General features: G+C 45.1%; 1 protein-coding gene across 1 annotated transcript in view; it reads left to right on the top strand.

Annotated features, from left to right (window-relative positions):
* Positions 1 to 21,608, top strand: part of ARHGAP31 (Rho GTPase activating protein 31) — a 60,630-nt gene that overhangs the window by 19,798 nt on the left and 19,224 nt on the right. The window contains exons 2-3 of the mRNA XM_064722265.1: positions 16,252 to 16,354; positions 16,850 to 16,994. Of these exons, the coding sequence (XP_064578335.1) occupies positions 16,252 to 16,354; positions 16,850 to 16,994 (248 nt within the window). The remainder of the gene's footprint in view (positions 1 to 16,251; positions 16,355 to 16,849; positions 16,995 to 21,608) is intronic.

Genomic DNA, 21,608 nt, shown 5'->3' with positions numbered 1-21,608 from the left:
ATTCCTAAATTGGATCACATCCTTACTGTAATGCTTCCCAGGAAAGTGCAGTAGAGCAGCCTTGCTCAGTCTTCTCAGGCTGAAGCCAAACACCAAACATGTTATTTTGGAACAACTGAGAGGCCATGACCAAAATTTTACAGCGTATTGGTGGGCAAAGAAGAGAGAGAGAGCAGGACAAAAGCCCTGGAAGTCCTGAAGATCCCCCTTGGTACAAACATTTCACGTGGGCCAAGGAGCAATGCTAGGGCAACCCTTACTGGGGAGTGCAGGCTAAAAATGTTTCTTGTGATGGGGCAGAAAGAAATGGCCTGTGGTTGCTAGTTGCTTCAGCTGATTTTCCCCTTTCCTTCCAAGAACTCTGCCCTGGGATGCTGTGACAGCAGGAAGACACATTTTATGGGCAGTTCCCTGAGGTCAGGCAGAGCCTGCTGGTCTCAGTACAGACTCTCCTGCAATCTTACAAGGAGCAGCATGGCTCAGGAACGTCCCAGGTCATCTCAGAGCAGTCCTGGGGGCATCTAAGGAGGCCTCTGGGGCAGGATATTCCTGGCCACCCTATCCCTACCCTGACACACATACCCTTGGATTTGAGAGAAGTCAGCAGAACTAGAACAGCCATGAGATCTGAGTTCTGACAGCCCTGCAGTCCACTGGCTCCGGAGGCAGCAGTAATGCATATATTTGGCCTCTTCCTCCAGAAAAAGCAGGGAATGTGTCTGAAGGGGTGGATACCCATCCCAATAGCCAAGGAGAGCCCTGATCCCCCAGCATGGTTTTCCTGTGTGCCTGGCAGCATCAGCAGCTGCTGGTTTGGAACAGTCCGCGCGTCCTCGTGCCAGCCAGGGCAGCTGGAGGTGGATTTGTTTTCTGTTGATTTCATGGCAGTGTTGCTGCTTCAGGCCACTGCTTTGGTGTGAGGAACAACAACATCCTGGAGGAGACACCCAGTGACATGCTGGCTGCTCCATGGCTGGCCAATCCGCGTGGCCGGCGTGGGAAGCGGGCAGACCACCCTGACAGCACCAACAAAGCCATCGTGCTTGCTGACATTTCAGGGGAACAGAGAAGGGAACGAGGGATGGGAACAAAAGCTAGGAACAAAAGTCTTTGATGCAGTTTAGAGCTGCAGTTGGAAGATATGGGCTTGAATTGTAAATGCCAGATCCAAGTGCATTTTTGCTGGGGAGGGATTTTAAACCTCCATCCAGGTCCCAAAGGTGGGGCTTGAGTCTGAATTCCAGGGAAAGAAAGTTATGCTGAAAACTGAGTGTGCTGTGAAATTAAAATGAAAGATAAAAAAAGGAAAATAATGAGTAGCTGAGGAGATGGAAGAAGTCAGTAGACATGGAATGCAAGAAGTGTGGTATAACTGATATGTAAACAGAAAGAGCATCTTTTGCAAGGAATTCAGGCCTCTCCTCACCCACCCCCTACCCCCAACCTCCCTTCCCTGAAATGATCAGAAATATTGCAGTTTCTCCCTAGATGACCCCTTGACACAGTCTTGCTATTATTGTGGTATTCAGTTATGAGACAACCATTCAAGAGGAAAAAAAAGAAAGAAAAGAATTATAGAAGTGACACCAAGCCACAAAGCACAGGACCAACTCCAAACATTCCCAGGAACAGAGTTACTGAAGTCTGGTCTTTTGGCACCAACTGACTTCTAGGACAAACAACCCAAAGGTTTCTCTGACCATCTGATCAGTGATCTCTGATTCAAATCTTCTGAGGTTTTAGCCTGTATGTTCAGGTTTAGGGTAGGACTTTGGTTAGGGAGATTCTTTCTGGTTTGGTGGAAGCTTGGGGGAAATTGATCCTCTTCCAGAAAAACACATTTGTGTGAGATTTTCAACTCAACTTTCTGGGTCAGTGATTCTGACAAACCAGTTGCAATTTCTGCATGCTTTAACAACTTCTGAATTTTTGAACATAAGTTTCTGTTTGTCAGGGGTTGAGATACAAGAAAACTGTCTCTTAACCTTAGCTCTTCCTCTATCTCAGTGCATGACTCAGGCTGACAAATAATTTCTGTTTCTCCTGTTTGCACCTATGGGATGAGAATGATCCTTATCCTCTGTTAATTCATGACTCCTTGCCGAGGGCTTAGATTTTTGCTGACATAAGCAAAGCACATTTTGTGAGACTGTGCTGAGGTTTTATCCTCACAATGGGGGACGTGACATACAAGCAAGATTTCAAATGAGGGGGTTTTGTGTCCTGAGGGTTGAAAAGCCAACCATAGGACATTCACCTCCTTTTTTCTCATTCATTGTCAAGAAACATGCAATATTCTGGGCTTCAGCTTGCAAGGAACAGTGCTGCCATCCTCAGAAGTGTACAGAGAGGAGCAAACACTAGGCAGGCATTGATGATATCACTCAATGACCATTAGAGCTGGTTCCTGTTTTGCACTGTACTGTACTCCATCTTCCTCTACCACAAGATTTCCTTTCATCCAGAACTGGAATAAAAAAGGAGAAACTACCCCTAAATAAAAATTCTCTAAAAGGTTTAATTAAGTGAAAAATGACAATAAAGGAGTAAATATATTTAACCTTCTAGAAACAGTGTAACTGAGTGTTGGTTGAAAAATTGAACAGAATCCATGCATTCTGGTGAAACATTTGGATTTTGTGAAACGCACACTTTCCTACTGGAAAATCTTTGAGCTGGATGATTTTCAAGTGGCCTTTCTTCCCACATGCTCTAGTATCCAATTTAAACTCCAGCTGCTGGTTATGGTTGTCCCTTGCTGTAGTGAGTGCTGGCACTTATGCTTTCCTTTAACTCAGCAAACTCTTCCAGGGAATGTTTCTGTGGCTTAAAAGGCACCACCTGATAATGACATGGGAAGGCTGGTGAGATGGTTTTGTCTTTGTCTCAGTGGCCAGTGCAGAACCATTCCATTCAGAGTAATCTCCTGATGGATTTTGAATATCCAGGAAGCCTGCCTCCCACCCTGTCCCTGAGAAGGCAATTCTTCATGATAGTGTGTCCCAGCGTTAGGATGTTTTCCCTACTCTTTAATGTCCTCTCACAGTTCCATTCACTCATGGCTACAAGCCCTTGATCACGCAGAGGCAGCTCTTTCCCTCGATGCTGTGCCTCCCTGTGCAGACCACTGCTGTGTGCCTTCGTTTCTCTTGTGGTCATTGGGCCAGCTGTGCCTATTCACCACCAGCACTTTGTTCTTCCTCCCCAGCTAATCCCTGCAGGTCATTAGAGTTTGTGCTCCTTTTCTCTTCCTCCTCCCCATATGCCGCTTGGTATCCTGTTTTCCTTGTAACTGTAGCCACACTGCAGGGCTGAAAGACTCAAGGATTTTTCCATTAATAATCCCCACGCCCTTTTCCTGGTCAGTACACTGCTTAAGAGGGATTGAGGTAATTCATTCACGAATAGCAGGCGGTGCTTTGAGAGGGGGAGAGGGTGGCAGGAAGATGTGGGCTCGGTGTCTCCTGTGCCCCCCTCCAGCCAAGGGTGATTTTGCTGCCACAGCAGCTCCCCATCCCACTGTGGTGTGTGAGCACTGGCACAGCTCCAGCCGTGGGGGGCACACCCTCTGTGCCTGGGAATGCTTGCTCCAGAGTCAGCACTGCACATTTCTGCAGCCCTGGCCAGCTCCTGCTGGGAGAATGAATGTAGGTGGGCTTTTTTCCTTTGCGTCTTACCAGCATTTAAGATTTTGCAACTGCACCTTGAGTAAGAATTTCTTCTGGTGATGAAAACTAAGCCCCAGTTCACTCTCTTGCAGCTCTGCTGGCTCTGCCAGGCTTGGGGCCACATCTGCTGTTGACTATAGTTGCATACAGCTGGAATAATTTTGTTGGCCTCTAGTTTGTGGCAAACTGCGGACAGAAATTGGAGGTATAGTCCTTTGCTTAGTTACTGCAGTGTCTCAGGAAGGTGACTAGGCCACAAATAGGAAAAAAAGGAGAATATCACATTATAAGAATGTATTTTATTAACATATACTTATGACTCATCCCAGAGGACAATTAGGAGCACTAGTTCTAGACAGTCTGCTAAGGGACAGGTCCTATTCTGGTTATTGCTGTGCACCCTTTAGTGAACACCCTCCCCACCCCACCTGTTTGGCTACAGTGGTATGGAAGTGGTATAGAAAATGCTGGGGGGCTCCATTTCCCCAGTCAAGAGAAGCCTTTTCCTGCTGGGGTGCATGTCCTAAGGGGACCCAACTCCTTGCTCTGTGAGGGAGGCCATGGGGCCCCTGTGGCTGAAATCCTGTGAAGGGCAGGCAGCACTGTTACCCTCTGGCTGTGCTCCTCACCCTCTGCCCTGCTGTGTGTCCCTGTAGCCGCAGGCTCCATGTCTATTTCTTACACTGTGCAGCAAACTGCAGACTTCCTGATGGGAGATGGGACAAGCCCATTGGCTTCTTTAATGGGATGGTGCAAACCTTGAATACCATGGGCTGGGGGAGGCCTGAAATGATGTCTGGTTGGGTTTCCTCTTCTCTGCTGTGGCAGTGACACACACAGTGGCAGTCCGTGGAGCTGAAGTGATTCAGCTTGGTGTGAGCTGTGTTCTGCACATTTGTCGCCCATTTTCTCCACTGCTGATGAAACAGCACTGGCAGTGGTAGTGATTCCTCCATTTGAGAGAATAAAAAGGAAGGCAATAGTCTGGTGTAAAGGTCTTGGCATTTCCCACAGCTTATGACAGCGCTGCTGGAACGCAGGGGCTGTGGCTGTAGCTGTTCTATTGTGAGCTTGCATTCCTTAGCAGTGGGAAATCGGCAGCTGTAATTAGTCTCTGATGGTCTCTGCTAATAAGTGATTTTCTGCTACTTGCAAATACCAGCATCCCTAAGACATAACTGTATTGATTTGACCTCTTATCTCTTCTCCCTCCTCCTCATTGAGAGGGACCCCAGATGTTCTCCAAGACTACTTGGAAAAAAAGTATGGAAAAAGCATGTAAAAAACCCATCCACCTCTGCTCCTCCCTATTACATCTCTTTCTCCAGTACTATTTTTTTTCTTTTCCCTGCCATTGGGTAGGAAAATGGTTCCTGCCAGTCCTCATGGAAAAGGACACAGATGCCGTCAGGAAGCCCATTTGCTTTAGGAGGAAGAGGAGCCTGACATCAACAGGAAGAGCTGTGCAGCAGAGCTGCTCCTGCCTCTGAGAGAGGGGGCCTTGAAAACAATGTCAGCTCGCAGTTCAGGACCAGCCAGCAGGAAACGCATGCACCCTGGTGTTTGCTGTGCAGAGGAAATGATAAGCACTACCTGGCCTGACTTGGAGCACAGATAGCATGGGGGGGAAAAAAAGTGGGGGAGGGGGAGCAGGAAAGTTGTTTTTCTTCATACTGCTTCAGAGCCTGCCCTTTGCAAAATGGAAAACAAAATAAAGTGTGAAATATGGACTATATCAGGAATCTGTTGGGGGGCTTGGAAACCGAGGAACACAATTGCCAAGTGATTAGATTTACTGCTTTAGTAACTGCTTGGTATTGGGTTTTTTCCTATTGTTAGCACTGAGAATGACCCTTAGTTTGATAACCCCTGGCATGCATGTTTATTGAGAGGTGAAGGGAGTGAGAGGCTTGTATCCCCTGTGGAGGATTTCTTGTGCAGAAAGACATGGGGACAGTGCTACCACTGGGAGCAGAAGGGCCTTGTGAGTACAAAGAAGAGTGCTGTGTAGATGGATGTCTTTCCTGACTTGTCCTTACTAGGTGAGGGGATAGAAGCCTTCTTGAGAAGTAAGGAGATACCATCACGCTGAGTATTTTATTCAGCTTTATTTCTTTTCCTCTTTTACCAGTGTCTTTAAAAGCAACATTGTGCCTCCTTTCATCCCTGACCATCTGACAGAGTTAGTTTCTATTTCTGATGCCCTTCCACCTCCGGCAGGCAGTTGCAGAGGTCCAGTCCCTGCAGCTTAGCCTTGGAGAAACCATTCCTTGTCCTCTGGGTGCATCTCAGTAGTTGTGTGCTGACGTCCTGAGGTGGAGGTGGACAGACACAAACAGCATGGCAGGAAACATTCTAAACAATCCTAGCCCAGCTCAGCCTCTGGAGGGCTGAGAGGCATTGTGACACCATCTGCAAATGTTGTTCTGCCTCCTTTGCTGTCCTTGCTGATTCTCTCAGGCTCTGCAGAGCGAGCAAGCTGCCCTCTTGCAACATATGTGAGCCCTGATGTGCCACAAGGCTGGCAGATGGAGCAGTGCTGTGCTCCCTGCTGTTTCTGCAAGAAGCCCTGAAGGAGCAAACACATGCAGATGTTTGAGCCAGGCTGCTCAGCAGCTTCTTCTTGAGCTCTTTACCCTCCCTGGTGTATGGAAAAGAAAACAAAATCCTTGTGAGCACGGCTGAAAGAATACACTTTAGAGTACTGCAGCCCCTGAAGATGAAAAGGTGTAGCCAACATGACCCATATCCCATGGGCTGCCCTTCTTAACTAAACTACTGAGATAAACCAGTCCATTGAGACTGGTTCTGGGCTTGCTGATGCAGATGTCCATGCATGCTTGAGGAGCAATCCCCCAGACCAACAGCTTTCCCTGGCTGTGGGTGAGGGCTTCACCCAGCAAAGCCTTCAGCAGCAACAAGCAGGAGGACCAGCATGTCATGATGTGTCTCCCAGACCTGTGACATTGGCCTAGCGTGACTTTCATGTCTTTTGACTTTGTTAGGCTTTGATTGACAACCCATCTGTTTCTCTAAGAAGAACTTCCTGGTAATGCACATGAAACCTCACACATGCACACACATACATACATAAACAAATATAATTGTATGTGTAAAAATACATTCATTTGTGTATATGTATGCATACACATTAATATGCTGATATATGCCTTTATTTTTGTGTAGAGTTATATGTGTCTGATCAGATGCTGCTTCTGGCAGAATTTTCCCCATGTTTTTCAGATCCAGAAACTGAGCCCACAGACTGTTGTGATCATATACCTGGGCATGACTTAGGATGGGTAGAGCAGCACCTTGTTTCACCAGGAAAACATCAGCAACCCCAGTCACCCACAGCTTAATCCTCTTCAGAGAAATACTGACCTGTTTTCAGCCTCCTCTGAGCAGGGTTGGGGGGAGCATTACTAGGTGACCTTCCAGTGCCAGCAGAAATCTTAATTCTCCACTCTGTGCTGGAACTCACACCATCATTTTGTGCTCCTGTAAAGCTGGTGAAAATGCTTCTATCATTTGTATACCTCCTTTGCTAGTATTTGCATGTCTCAGTAAAAGGTGAGAGGGTGTAGAACAAATTGATCCTATTTTCTTTTGTGGAACACGCTGATGAGTCCAATGGGATTTTTTGTATGAGTGTGTTTCTTTGGGTCAGGCCCAGGCAACCTGGCAATGAAAGCACTCAGTCTAAATATATGCTCAGCAACTGAGCAAAGATGGAATGGATTTGATGCTGCTTGGCTACAAATTATAATGCTTGATTATTGCTAGTGCCTTTGCATGTTTGTTTTCAATCAGACTGAAATCATAAAGCCTTATTTACTTTTTAGCAAAAGTCTGTTTTCGTTTGCCTTTCACTTCTCATTTGCAGCCGTCATGGGTTTGCATTCAGGCTCCTCATCTGTCTGCCTGTGATATGTAATGATCCTCGGTGATTTCTCCTGCTCTTTGCCCTAAGTTGTTGACTGTCTGTAAAACAGCCCATTTGGAATAACCTCTGGAAATTGCTGTACCGCTCTTGACTAGGAGAGCCCTAGAGGCAAGATCAGGGAGAGGCCTGAGTGAAAGAACATTGCTGCATAACCCAGTGTCAGTCTGCATCAGTCCATAGTGAGACAGAGGGCAAAAGAAAAAGAAGGGAGAAGATATAAGTAAGTTCTGTGAGATTCAACCATGCCATTTTTCTTCCACATGAGAGCTTGGTCCAGGACCAGCTTCTCTGTTAGTTTGTACCTTGCTATGAATGATAACCTGGGCTCTCAGTGGGGTGATGAGCCCCTGTTCTCCCTTTTACGCATCTGAGCTCATTGACACTGCGATCCTGAGTTAGCTGGCACAGCTGGATGTGTGCTTTAAAGCTTGGGAGTAGTCATGTATGCTTGTGAACGTGTGGCAAGCATGGAAGAAGAGCCATGAGTGCCAGTGAGCCTCCATCCTCTCCTTGCACATTTGAAGGAAAATTACACATTCCAGAAATTTCCTGGAGAAGAACAGCAGAGAGAACTGCAGAGCAGCCCACTTTGCTGCAGCATGGGTGTTCCTGATATAACAGCCCAGTTCCTTGCTTCATCTTTTCTCTTCTACAGCCTTCCAATAGCATTTATTTGGGAATTAGCTGCTTTTGTCACCGCCATGCCACTGCTACAAAAGGGAAGTAAGGATATGTTGAGCAGTGGGAGATCATTACAGAGCAGCACAGAAGCTGCAGGCAGATTCAATGTCCTCTAGAGATTGCTGCAAATTTCGGTGTATGGAGATGGTGCTTGTGAAGGGCACAGTACAAAGGACTTCAAAACTGTTTAACTAGTCACTGGTATTTTTCAGGTGCACATCTAAGCACTCAGAATTTCCTTCTAACAGCCCCAAAAGTCTGTATTATAAAGAGAAAGCTGGAATTCCTATTGCCTAGCACACTAGAGTCCAAGTTGAAAAGGACTAAGGGACAAACTAACACTGACACTCAGGTAGGGAGCATTGATCCCCTTGAATTGCTGCTCTCCTGATTCTGGAATCCTAATAATCCCATGTAGGAATCTCAAAGTGATGAGGGAGATTTTGGGTTCTACCTCCTTACAACAGTCAAGAAGCATGTGTTAAAGCTTACAAGTTGCCTCCACAGTAATTTTGGGACTGTGAGAAAATGAGCAGGTCTATATCAGGTGGCAGGCCCAAGTAAAAGATGTGCTTGATTTTTAAATTTCTTCTGAAGCTCTTGTAAATGAAAACATGTAGATCAAAATCTGGTGAGAGGAGGAAGAAACTTATGGAGTCCATGCAATCTGGGGCTTTGTTGCCAGCAGTTAAGTGGGTTAGCATGGCTTACTTGGATTTCTATGCTTAAGAGGAGAGCAGAAGAAGAAAGGAAAGCATGATACAGAAAACACGCCATGAGCTTGTTTATCCATCTGGACGAAAGACAGTAGGCTGTCAAGAGACTTCATATGAAGCCTACATTGCTGGCTTTCCATCCCATCACCCAACACTTACCTGGGCTCTTCCCTGGCAGGTTGCTTGTCCCAGCTCCCTTGAGCTGCAGCAGCGGCATCGCCCTTCTCCTGCACTCCATCAGCTGGTGCAGCCTTTGGATTTGTTACTGGTTTTGGTACCTGTCACCAGAATCGAGGTCCATGGCAGAACTCCTGTCTTACAGCTTGCTTGTCATCACAGCATCTAGGCATTTACCAAGACAGAGGTCAATTCATTACATGCAGCTCCAAAACTATTCTGATGTTTTCTATGCTTACACCCGAGTCCATTCCCAGACACAGCATAAATTGTCCAGTTACTCTTATCTCCAGAATTATTTATCCTGATTGCTTGTGATGTGGTAAACAAAATGCTGTACAAGATCCACCCTAATCTGCTGTGGATCAGGGTAGTTCGGATTGGAATGGTTAGCTGAGGACGTGCACAGCTCATTGACCTGCCATGCAGAACCTGAGCCACTGTTTTCTGAGGTGGTTGTACCACAGAGTCATAAAAGCTAGGAGTGGAGATATCCTGTTCTGTTATCTGGTCCTTTTTTTTCAGGAAATTCTCAGCAGGATGTTTTCCTAACAAAACTATTCTAGTATTTAGTACAACCTCTTTCAAAAGTGCCTGCGTGACAGAATTTGCCAGCTATGTCAAGGTAAAGTCACATTTCAGAGGGGCACGGTGACCGCCGGGGCTGAGAGTCAGCATTCAGTGCCTGCTTTGGCAGTGCTTTCTCTTAGGCTCTCTTTGATGTGTGCTGTCTGTGAGCTGGCTGGGTCTGCCAAGGGCTTTTTCATTCCTGCTTCAAACATCACAGTTGTCAGATCTGCTCTGGAAAATCAGGTGTTCCCACATGTCTTATTTAGATATGTTAGATGTAAGCTGGGTATAATATCAATGGGGGAAAAAAAATATCCTTGAAGGTGGTGCCATTGGCTTCACTCAAACTCCCAAGCAGGGATGTTGTGTTGAAATGTGTGAGCCTGCAGGTTGTGTTGAAATGTGTGTGCTTGGAATTAGAAGGGCACATCCCAAACAGCACTCAGTGTTTCCACTTCCCACGCAGGCCATGGAGGGTGATGGCTCGCAGCATCTGACAGATTTGAGATCTGTTTTTCCTACATTTTTGCCCACAAAATCACAACTGTGACAGGACAGTGCTTTCATCACAGGGAATGGCACTGTTGTGATAACCTTTGTGACACTACAGGGCCATTTCTCACAGAAACAGAGGGGAAAAAACACATGAAGTGTGTGACTTACACAGTGAATAAATTGTGCTGCCCATATGGACAGGATCACCTTGGTGCCAACCATTCATCCCTTTAAACTGTGTTTATGGCAGCTAAAGGAGAGAAGCCAAGGTGAATTGTACAAACCAAGGTGGTTTGTTTTTAAGCTGGTTTGGTGCTGTTTACTGTCTCATGCTGTTCAAATACAGGCGTGTGTGTGTATGGAGGGGTTGTGGCAGCTTGGCCACAGCTAACAGCCAAATTCAACACTGGAATTTGAGAGTGAAACAGGTTTTGGCTTTTTTTTTTCTTTCTTTCTTTTTTTTTTTTTATTCTGTAAAATGAACTTAGTGCTGGTGAAAAGTATGCACAGACATCCTGGAAACTGAAGCTTTGTCCTTGTAGCATTTATGTCCTGACAGGGCAAACCATCCCCTTTCCCAGCTCTGCCATTTTAATCTCTGAGCAGCAGAGACCCTCTGCATGGATTTTGGATGCTGTGGTCCCTTCCATCCCTGGCTGGTGCTGGCAAGGAAACAGTGGAAGGCAAAGGAAATGCTATGTGGTGGGAAGGCAGGATTTATCCTTAGCTGCCACTGGTTAGGGCAGTGCACTGGGAGAAAATCTGGTGTTGTGACTGATGTGCTGCACCAGGGCTCGGGTGAGCTGCAGGGAGGAGAGCACAGCTTGATCTGCTTTCAAGTCTGTTTCTCAACCAACCTTATGCCTAGTGAAAATCAGGCCATGTCAGCAAAAAAGAAAAAAAATATAGTGAATCAGCTTTAAAACTCGTGATTTACAGTAGAAAGTCAGGAAATGCAGAAAAATATCATATCAGAGATACTGATGATCAAGTATGTTGCCATTTGTACAATGTTGTTCCTTTCCTGTGATTAGGAGGCCAACAGAATATATTAGTTTGTTCTATTTCGTTATTATTTTGTACAAAATAACAACTCTCGCTTAGTACAGACTGAAACCCTTTATAAAAGGAAGTATTTCCTATTTCAGTAATTTAAATTGAAACAGGAGACTTTTGACCTTTATTGTCGCGGTATTGACATAGCATGATAGGAAGCATGCACTACTATTGAGGTTCATTGAAGACAATTTTAAAAAATACTTATGTATAACAAAACCAAAAGGATGAAATAAAAATGTCTGCAGCTTTTTTTTTTTTTTTATGGTGCAGGATTCATAGTGAGGGGAAATTAAAAAAAAAAAAAAATCCAAACTATTTCCTGCAAGTCAAAAATCAAAAAGTTGGTGTTCCAGGTGAAATGAAAGGTCTGCATTTATCCTCCCAATAGCTGAACTAAAATTAAAATAAAATTAGAGAGGACATAAAACCTCCACCATGTGGCAGAAACCAACTACCAAGGAGGCCCTGAGCATGTCTGTCAGCAGTGCTTTTCCTTACAAGGAGTAGTCTGAGAAAATAACAGAAGGATAAAGTAGAAAATTCAGTATGCTGCTGTTCAGTTCAGCTCAGTGCAGTGCACCCTGAGCACATGGCCCTGTCCAGGTTAGCTGACTTACTGTCTAACTGGGCACCCTTCACACTGACTGGTTAGGGTGTCTGACTCAGCAACCTCCTCCCTGGGCCCCTCTGTAGCCCATGGACACTCAGAGTTTCTTCTGGAAGGTGGCACTGAAGGCCAGGATATTGCCTGCATCTGCTGCTGGACCAGCATCCTCCTTGCCCTTTGCTGGCTTTGGTGGGAGGCCAGGAGGCCATCCTCCCACTGGTGACTGGATGGGGTCACTCCCTCTTTTCTTAGTGACCTCTCCAGCTTGGGCTGCTTGGGGATCCAAAGTGCTCAGTCCAGTGCCAGATGGAGCCTTTGCCAGGCTGGCAAAGAATGGGCACCTGGCTTGCTGGTGGGGAGCTTTGGGGGGTGGCAGCACCGTGACTGGGAAGGGACAAGAGAAGGGAGAGCCAGCAGGGCAGGGAGGTGGGAATTTCAGTGCCCAGTGCTGACACTGGGAGCTGGGGGGATCAGAAGGAGGAGAAGTGGTGCCTGACCCAGTGAGAGTAGCAGACACCTGTAAAGGAGGTGGCATGGGCTGTTGTCTTGGAAAAGAGCCTGGTGAAGGTGCACACTGAAGTTGGAGGTGATCCCCAGTGAGAGTGGAACGAGTTACTGTGACTGCCCTTCTGGTTTATTTTTGTCTAGGGGAAGAGAAGTATTGTCTTTTGTGTGCAGAGTGTTTATAACTCAATTTCCCTTCTGACTGGTGCCTTGCTCCACGCTCTCTCGTCCTCCTCCATCTGGTTTCTATTGTAGTTTTAAATGGGGACAGTTTGGCTGTCTGGCAGAACAAGCAGGGTCTGTGTGACACCAGCTGCCCCTTCCAGCTCCTAAGCCTCCTAAGCTTGCAGCACAGTGTTAATTATAGGAGTGTCAAGACTGGACTCCCTGCCCCCCATCTCTTTTCTGTGCCTGCACGTACAGCCCCTGCTGCAAATCCCCATCCACGTCTCATCTTCCTGTGGGAGACACCCAGCCCTGTGATTTACATGCCCTGTGACTCTGATAGAGACCTGCTGTAAAGCACATGCCAGAGCCTGTACCTTCCTCCATTCAGGGCTGATCCCAGCCTCAGTTCATCAGGAGCCATGTCTGAAATAATCCTACCAGCTCAGAAACTCCTGGAAGTGGGAGAGAGCTGCTCACTGCTGCTCTAACCTCACCACCCCCAAAAGCCCAAAAGGCTAAGCTTTGTAGGAGATCAGAGCTGCTCAGGAATGCCAGAGCTACAGGTCCTGCTCAAAGAAAACATTTATTGTGCTCCAGTTCCATACAAGTGCTGCATTTAGGGGCTTGATTTGCCGGAAGTCAATGTAGTCCCTTCACCTCCAGGGATCTGAGGTCAAAGTCTGTAATTTTCAGTTGCGAGTGAAAAGTGTCCTCTATGGGATTTTTTTTTTGACATCACAAAACTGCCACAAATTTTGGCATAACTGACTCTTTCTCTTTCTATGAGCCAAAGACCTGGTATGGCAGGAAATCTTGTACATGATGAGTGAAGGGCACTGGCAGAGATATGTGAGAAGCCCAGGGTTGGAAAAGCAAGGAAAAATGCAGGGCTGCAGTAAGAGACACCAGCAGAGCTCATTGTATATTGCCTATTTGCAATCTATAGGTTGTCCCTGCTGTGCAGTTTTCACCCACTTTTAAAAATGGGTTGAATTTTATCCATTTGCTACAGATTGTTCCCCTCAGGCCCATGTTTTTGCTTACCAGTCCTCAACAGACAGATGTAGCCTTCTCTTCTTCTGTATAGGGGGTTTGCTTACCTGCCTGAGGCCTCTTGACCTAATTTACTCCAAGGAAACTTCTAACTCAGCCAAAAAACGGTGTGATTTAATAGGTCTTGCTTTCAAGAGGTCAAATTAGTCACAACAAACATCACTATCTGCATTTTTAGTTGGTGTTCTTATTCTTAATACTGAGGTTTTAAAAAGTATCTAATAAAGCATTCTTTGTGCATGTACCCCATTTTTTGGCAGCCAGGCACCATCACATGAGGCTTGTCTCCATGAAAGACTGTTAACCTTTAGACAAACCTTGTCATGTGGCTGTTGTGATCAAATATGGTTTCTGTTCAATTAATTCTTTTTTTGGGTTGCATGGAGTTCAATGGTTTCTATTCCCTCACCAAGACAGATCTGAGGTGGACATGGATCTGCCTAACTTTCATTTTTGCTAGTTACATGTCATTTATTCCAAGACCCCTACCAAGAAGGAAATTTTAATATGCTGTGTATGCATAGCTTCTGCCATAAAGATGTTAAAGCCTGATTTTCCAGAAATGGAAATGAGGCCTGAAGTAATTTATCTTTCTCTTTTTTTTAGCATTCTCATCATCATATGATCTGAGTTCCCTACTGCAGTTAATCAGGACTTACTCAGGAATAGGAAGGTCCTCTTTTTTTGATGTGTCACTTGGACTTTTCTTGGAAGGATCTTAAGGAAATTTAGTACTTCTTTTTTTTCTCTGTCTCCTTCCACACCATTCAGCCCACATAGCAAGTAGGCGTTGCATGCAGTGAAAGGAATGCTTCCCAGGTTCTTTCCTTTCTGGAAGGCTTTGATGCACCTTCCCCTCCAGAGTCCATGAGGAGAGAATACCATAGCTCTGTGACTGTTGAGGACAAAGCTTTCACTCTGTCACTTCAGCTGTTCTCTTTGAAATTCCATGGTTTCATGAACACTGTTTAGGCTTAGGGCCTCTGCCATGAGCTCCACCCAACAGCTTGAGGGTCTTGAAAATCAGCACAAGGGCTTTGAGTGTGACACACCAATGTACCCATGTTAAGAGTGCGTGCTCAAAAAACCCATAAAGTCAATTTTTCCCTGATGTTTTGGAGAAGCTCCTTTGGCTGAGAAGAATTAGTCTGTTTGGACCATTTAGGCTTCCAAGTAATCACTGGGACTTAGTGCACGCCTGCGTTTGGTTTGGCCAAAAGACAAGAGAAGGGACACATGAAAGGACTTCTGTACTTCCCTCAGCAAGTCAGGAGGCAGAAGGGCAGCCCTTCCCTGAGTGACTGGCTCAGTAGCAGTGTGTCTCTGAGGTGGGTGCAAGCTTGGAGCCCTTCTCACCAGAGCCTGTGCCCTGCAGTGCTTGGCAGGGACAGGTCCACCCATGAGCTGGCTCTGGCCTTGGTGGCTCCCATGAGAAATAATAAAGTAAGAAAAATAATAATGTACTAACTGTTTTTGTTCAGGCTGTCATTGGAGGGCTGTCTTTGGATGCCATCTGATAAAGCACACGTTAATATGTCGCTATAGTCCTGAACTTTGAGCAGAAGGGCTCAGGGAAGGTCCAGCCAGAGGCAATGTCTCCAGGGTGTCACAAAGATGCAGTAATTGCTATGCCTGGCTTTCCAGTCAAATCTATGGCTTAGCTGGTTTCTCTCCATACAGCTTTTGAAATGTGCACTGCAGCAGAGTCAGCATTATAGCAGGGAACTTTTGACTTGTGCATTTACTGACTTGTGCCTATGGCTGTGTGAAGCATTGCATTAAATACACAGTAGTTTCTAGCACCTAATAAGGAAGGGCTTTCTTACTGTTATTGTTATAGCTTGGGTTGTTATAGTACTGGGGACAGGGAGCCTTGATCTGACCAAGAGAATGGGGGGCTCTTGTACCAATATAATGGGGAAAAAATAAACATATACTTTGGGTCCAAGCCTGGATGTAAATGTTGTGCCTCAGGCTCCTCTCAGCTTTAAGACTGGTTAAGTCTTTGTCTAGTTATGCTGATGGAGCTCTTTTGAAGCCGATGTCAGGTTTTGTCAGTGTGCAGATCTAGTCAATATTTGAACTTTATACCCCCTCAGTGGGATTTATGAGCACTAAACTGTGGGTATGTAGGCTTATATGGAAGTGTGAATGCTTCTCTGATTTTTATCCAAGCCAATGAGACCTTTTGGCACAATTCAGCAAGGCTGGAGCTCTATACTGAGGAGGGTATAGGTTCTCAGGACCTCAAGCTTTACCACATGCTTTCAATTAGAATGAAAGAGCTTATTTTATTTTATTTTAAAAGAAATAGGAAGAGAGGGAAACCCTACCTTTCTTTCTGCTATGTTACTGTGACTTCAGGGTCAGTCATTGTCACATGTTAATAAGCATTGTATGGCACAACCACAGCATATCCTCATGGCCACTTTGTACTTGCCACGGGGCTATTTTTGATTTGCACTGTATTTCTTTCATTGCTGTACCCTTCCCTGCATCCACAGAGAGCCTCTGCTGTTTTTTTCATGGAACTGTCTCCTCTGTGGTGACTTGTGGGAGCTGTCAGTGTGTATTCACTGGACATCTTGCTTTGTTTCCCTCTCGTAGTCCCTTACGTGCTGAAGAGCTGTGCGGAGTTCATTGAGACTCATGGCATCGTGGATGGGATCTACCGGCTCTCAGGAGTGACATCCAACATACAGAAGTTGAGGTAAGGGCAACGTTTGGGAGTGTCAGAGGGATTTAGGGACATTGCTCATACCTTTTTGGTGTTAGTCCCTCAGGTACACACTGTGGCCAACAGAGGTCCACACTGATGCAGAAGATAAACTGTCTTTGAAGTTGCTAACAGGGAAAGGCAGCATTTTAGGGATTAGCCCAAAAAACCTATGTCTCCCTCTGCACCTATTAGTGGGAAAAGCAAGGAGGGTCTCAGTGCAAATACTGAGTTGCTCTCTCTCACTTTGGGACAAAGCAATCTCCTTATATCAGTTTGAGATCCACTCCCTGCGTTAGGGATAATGAAGACTAATTGAAACCTCAACATCTGCCTGAACTTGGGACACAATCTGGGGCAGCCTGAAGAGACATCTCTACTTTCCCATTTGTTTTTTCTCATTTACTCTGTAAATGAGTGCTTAGGGTGGAGTACTGGCCTGCTACAGCTCTTATTCACCCATATTGTTATGCTTCCATATTGTTTCAGACAAGAGTTTGTTTCTGACCAATGCCCAGATTTGACAAGGGAGGTTTACCTCCAGGACATCCACTGTGTGGGGTCACTCTGCAAGCTGTACTTCAGGGAGCTGCCCAATCCTCTCCTCACTTATGAGCTCTACAAGAAATTCACGGTAAGACCCTTGGCTGTTCTTGTTCTTCTCCAGCAGTGTGGATGTGCTGCAGATTCCTCCATGACAGCTGTTTGGGATTCACTCCAATGTCCTGGCTTCTGGTGCATCTATCCATGTAAACACTTCTCAGTGCTCTTCCCTTCTCATCTCATGTTGGCTCTCTTTCCCTGTCCTTGTTTCTTTTCACCATTTCATGTTTATTTCTCTCAGTTTGTCTGCTGTTTCCTCCCCTTCATCTTGCTCATTTTTTCATTGCGTTCCTTCCCCGCTGCCTCTTTTTCTCCCCATTGTGCGCCTCCTCCCAGCACTACTAATTCTCTTTCTTTTCCTCATTACTGTCCATCACTGAATCTTCTGGCTCACCTGGGCTTGTGATCATAATCACAGGGGTGTGGTTTCCTCATCCCTGTCCCTCCAACTGCCCCTGACACCTGCACAAACTGGTTGCCCAGCCCATGTGTAAAGTATACACTTTTCTGCATCTGCCACACTTTTCATGCTGTTTGTAGAGCTGCTGATGAGGATACTGGTTATGCCAGATACGGCATATCAGGTCCATCATGATCACATTATAAATAAAAATGGCAAAGGAAAGTGGCAGCTGGCCAAGCAGAAATCTCTAACTTTGTTTAAAGAGATTACAATTCAAAGAGTAGTTACTTGATTCTGGAAAGCAGCCACAGATTATACGTGGATACAGTTGGAGCTTAGGAGCAGACTGCGGGGGAGCAGAAATATAAGACCACAAAGCCTGAATTTTTAAGAGACTTGGCTAATTTTGATGACAGATAATATTTTATTAAAAGGTGGCACAGCAAGCTATGCTTGTTATTAAAGCCTGCATGTTTCTTAGCGCTCTAAATCTACTTTCAGTTTTTTATGACACCAGCAAATTTACATTCCATCATCGAGGCTGAAATCTTGCATGCTGAAGGTATGCACTTCCAGCTAAAAGAATTTACCAACTTTTTAAGATAACTGGTGTGGGGGATGGGAAAGATTGTTTTCTCAGAGTTAGAAACATCCGTCCTTTGTTAAGAATTTCTGTCATCCTGCTCTTTCCCATTTGCTGGGAGGAGGAGGAGGTGACAGCCTTTGCCAAAAATGTCAGATGTTGCAGAGAAGAAGTTCTGCAAAATCAGGTGTTGCTGTCTGAGTTGCCTCTATCCCAAATCAAGCACTTCCAAGTGACACTGCTGTGGCACAGGGGGCACTGGGAGAGATCCATGGGGTCCTCACAAGGAGATGCTCTCCAAAGTCTCCCTGTTGCCTGTTTTGGAAAGAGGTGTCAGTGCTTGCTGTGGGGCAGAGCCAGATGGGACCAGCCAATCTGGAACTTGCTGTAAGAAGTCAGGTAGCTCTTAGGAACACAGCTCTGCTGGGGATTTTGGGGTGGGAATGGCTCGCTGTGCTGCCTGACAGCCGTGCAGTAATGTTAGGTGTCTTGCTGTTCCAAATTTTAAGTAAGATTGGTCTTTGTTTCAAGGTGATATAGAGTCAAATCTTCAGGGAAAATCCTGAGCAGATTTGAAAAATTGACCTGTGTCCTCAGGATAAAAGGGTTTTGAGGATATGGGGTAGGATTGCTGGAGACAGTCAGGATGAATAGGATCTTGAAAATACAGGGTATCATTCAGCCATTCACTGTAACTGATGAGTCTCATTCTTGTTGGAGCTATTTGGCCGGTGTCTTCCTGGCTATCGCTACTGATTTATGGAAAAAAAAATGCTGTAAAGGAAACATTAAGATTTAGATGGAAACTTCTTTTAGGAAAGAATGTTTGCTGAAAAGTGAAGTTTTGGGATGATGACTTGCAGATTTTCAGTAGATACATTTGGTAAATAGCTTTATTCAAAAACAAAAGGGAAAACATTTCTGTAACTGTCTGAGTGTTTCTTTTACAAGTACTTTGTAAAGGAAATGTTTCAATGTTACATCAACACATCTAACTTACAGAAAATGTCTTTTAGAAAAGGGTTAAATAGTTCCAAATTTTAATTATCATTTCTGTAACCAATATTTGAGTGTGATGCTTTTGGTCAACCTTGAACAGTTGTTTTCTAAAATCTTATACTGGCTTCCCAAAATGTTATCACTTTGGGTTGACCTAAAAGGTTGGTATTTTTAAATCTCTGGCTTTTCAGTTTTTCCACTTAGCCACAAAATCCATTATTCATGTAAGCCTGCTCAGAAAGGATTTATAATTGGTAACCCAGCTGACAGGAAGCACAGTCAGATACTAGGAGGAAAGAAAGAAGAAAGACCAATTCCCCAAGGAGCAGAAAACCCCCTAGGAGCGTGTGTGTGCGTGGGGTGTCTGAGCAGGGAACAGTGGCAGCTGTACCTCAGCAGAGGAGTGCTGGTAGGAATAAAGAACACATGCTGATCCCAGCCTGACTGAGCCAGAGCTGGTTCTGAGCTGGGATAGGCTGCACTCTGAGTCACCACAGTGATTCAGAGATTTCTGTCTAAGGAAAGTCAAATTCTTAATGACTAGGAAGGGTTGTCCTCTTGGTCATCACTGTGTCAAGTTCACAGGTGTAACATCCCGGTCATGACCTCACTGGCTATACATTCTTGCCAAGTGATTGCCATCTTGTATCCTAGTGATGGATGGTTGTTTCTTGGGACAGATAAATTGACTTTGCTTGGCTTGTTCTAGCCTGGGCATAGAGGGACCAGCTCTAGGAGGCCAAGTTTACCTTCTCTCTCTGGACTGTATTCCACTCCTTAACAAGGGCTCATGAATTGTGGACTCCCAGAATCACTAGTAGAGTTTAAAAAAAAAATCTTAAATGGCATAAATTCATACCATGATGAACAGATGTGCAAGACATTGAATTATTGGTTCTTCCTTGAATTTTGTATTCTGCTGCTGTAATCTGCAGTTTTGCAGGGCTCCTCAGGTCTCAAAGCACAGCTCGTGTGGGTCAGACATGTGGCGTGGAGGACTGAACAGGTCATGACCTCAGAGAAGCTGGTATTCACTTGCTGTCTAATCATCAGGTCTTTGAGACCTGGAAGGTTGAATATGGGAATGAAAATGTGCAGCAGGGGAGAAAATATTGTGTACAATCTAGTTGAAGTCTAATGCTTTAGGTGCACCGGTTAAAGTTTTTATTTCTCTCAGTCTCCATTTTTGGACAAGGCTATTCAGCTGGAAACATTGTATTAAGATTACAAGAGCTCTTATGTTTCAGATTTCTGGGCTTTTTTTTTAAGGCACCATAGATGTCGGTGATGGAGAGAGACAGGGAGATTGACTCTGTGATCAGAATCCAATTTTATTGTGGGATACAAACGCTTATATACTATTTCAGGGAGACTAGTAATGTGTACTGCAATGATTAGGTTAAAATCACATACACAAACTTATGCATATAGCAACATCTCTTGCTTGCAGAGTTTAATGGGATTTTCTTTTTCTGGTAAACTTGTTTCATTTAATCTCCTTGCAACCCAGGTCTAATTTTCAAAGTTCCATTTGCTTTTGCCAAGGCATCCTGTTATCAAATCTCTTATGTTAACCAGGTGCAAAGTCCATCATCTGTCTTGCGTCCCCCAACATTCCAACACACAGACACTTGTAAAATCACTAGAAGGAGTTAACCTGCCTTTAATTTGGGCAAACCAAATACATGTGCATCTCATATATACCTAACTAGTGAGCTCACTTGTTTTATCTGCCATCACTTCTCTGGCCTGGAAACTGGCAGTGTTTGGTTAGCTGATGGTTGCAGATGAGAAGTGATCTCAGGGGAGGGCAGTGACAAAACCAGCAGTGGTAGCATCATCACAGAGGGTGCTGTAGTGGCTGCTGCAGGAAGATGCTTCTCTAGCAGTGGTAATTTCAGGTTCATGATGTTTAAGTGATGGATGGCTTGGGAAGGGTTGCTTCCTTCCTTTCCTCCCCTGGCAGCGCTGACATCTGTCTGGAGGCAAAGCTTGTGCTGGCTGTGTGGGTCACAGCATCTTCCTTTGAACTCGCTCCAAGCGCCAGCGGCAGGCGGGTGGGTAGGAGGAGGTTCCCAGACAGTCGTGCACTGTTTGAACTGGTGGTGGCTTGTCCTCCCCCAGCAGAAATATTGAAAGGGAATGGCTGAACAGATGAATGCCAATGCAGTGAACTCCCAGGAATGCTGACAAAATCTTCTCATGGTTTTCTGAGCTCTTGGTCTGTAGAGATTTGCTCAAGACTGAGATGTATAACTTTGATTCTGTCTAAGCCTGAGTATAAGAGTTTATTAATCTGCTGGGCAGGGATTCTGCTATGGCTTCTTCCATCATGAAAGATGCAAATCCACAAAAGTAATCCCTTCAGCTATGTTGTTGTGACAGTCAAAATATTGTTTATTTTGAAGAATACAGAACATGTATATCCAAGGCATTCTCATAAAACAGCTTGAAAAACATGTTTTAACAGGTTATTTTTGGGGGGTGTCATTGCTTTTTGCTTTTTCCATTATTTTCCCTTCTCTCTTTCTACTCTCATTTTATCCATCATTAACCAAGTTTAAAAAAGTGAAAAGAACCAAAAAAATACCCCATGAAAAGCAAAGCAAAACAAATCAACACAAGCCAAAACCCCCTGTGTAATTTGTAATTGAAGGTCT

This window comes from Zonotrichia leucophrys, chromosome 1, assembly GCF_028769735.1.
Source record: "Zonotrichia leucophrys gambelii isolate GWCS_2022_RI chromosome 1, RI_Zleu_2.0, whole genome shotgun sequence".
Taxonomy (NCBI): domain Eukaryota; kingdom Metazoa; phylum Chordata; class Aves; order Passeriformes; family Passerellidae; genus Zonotrichia; species Zonotrichia leucophrys.
This window is presented reverse-complemented; position numbering and strand designations above follow the sequence as displayed.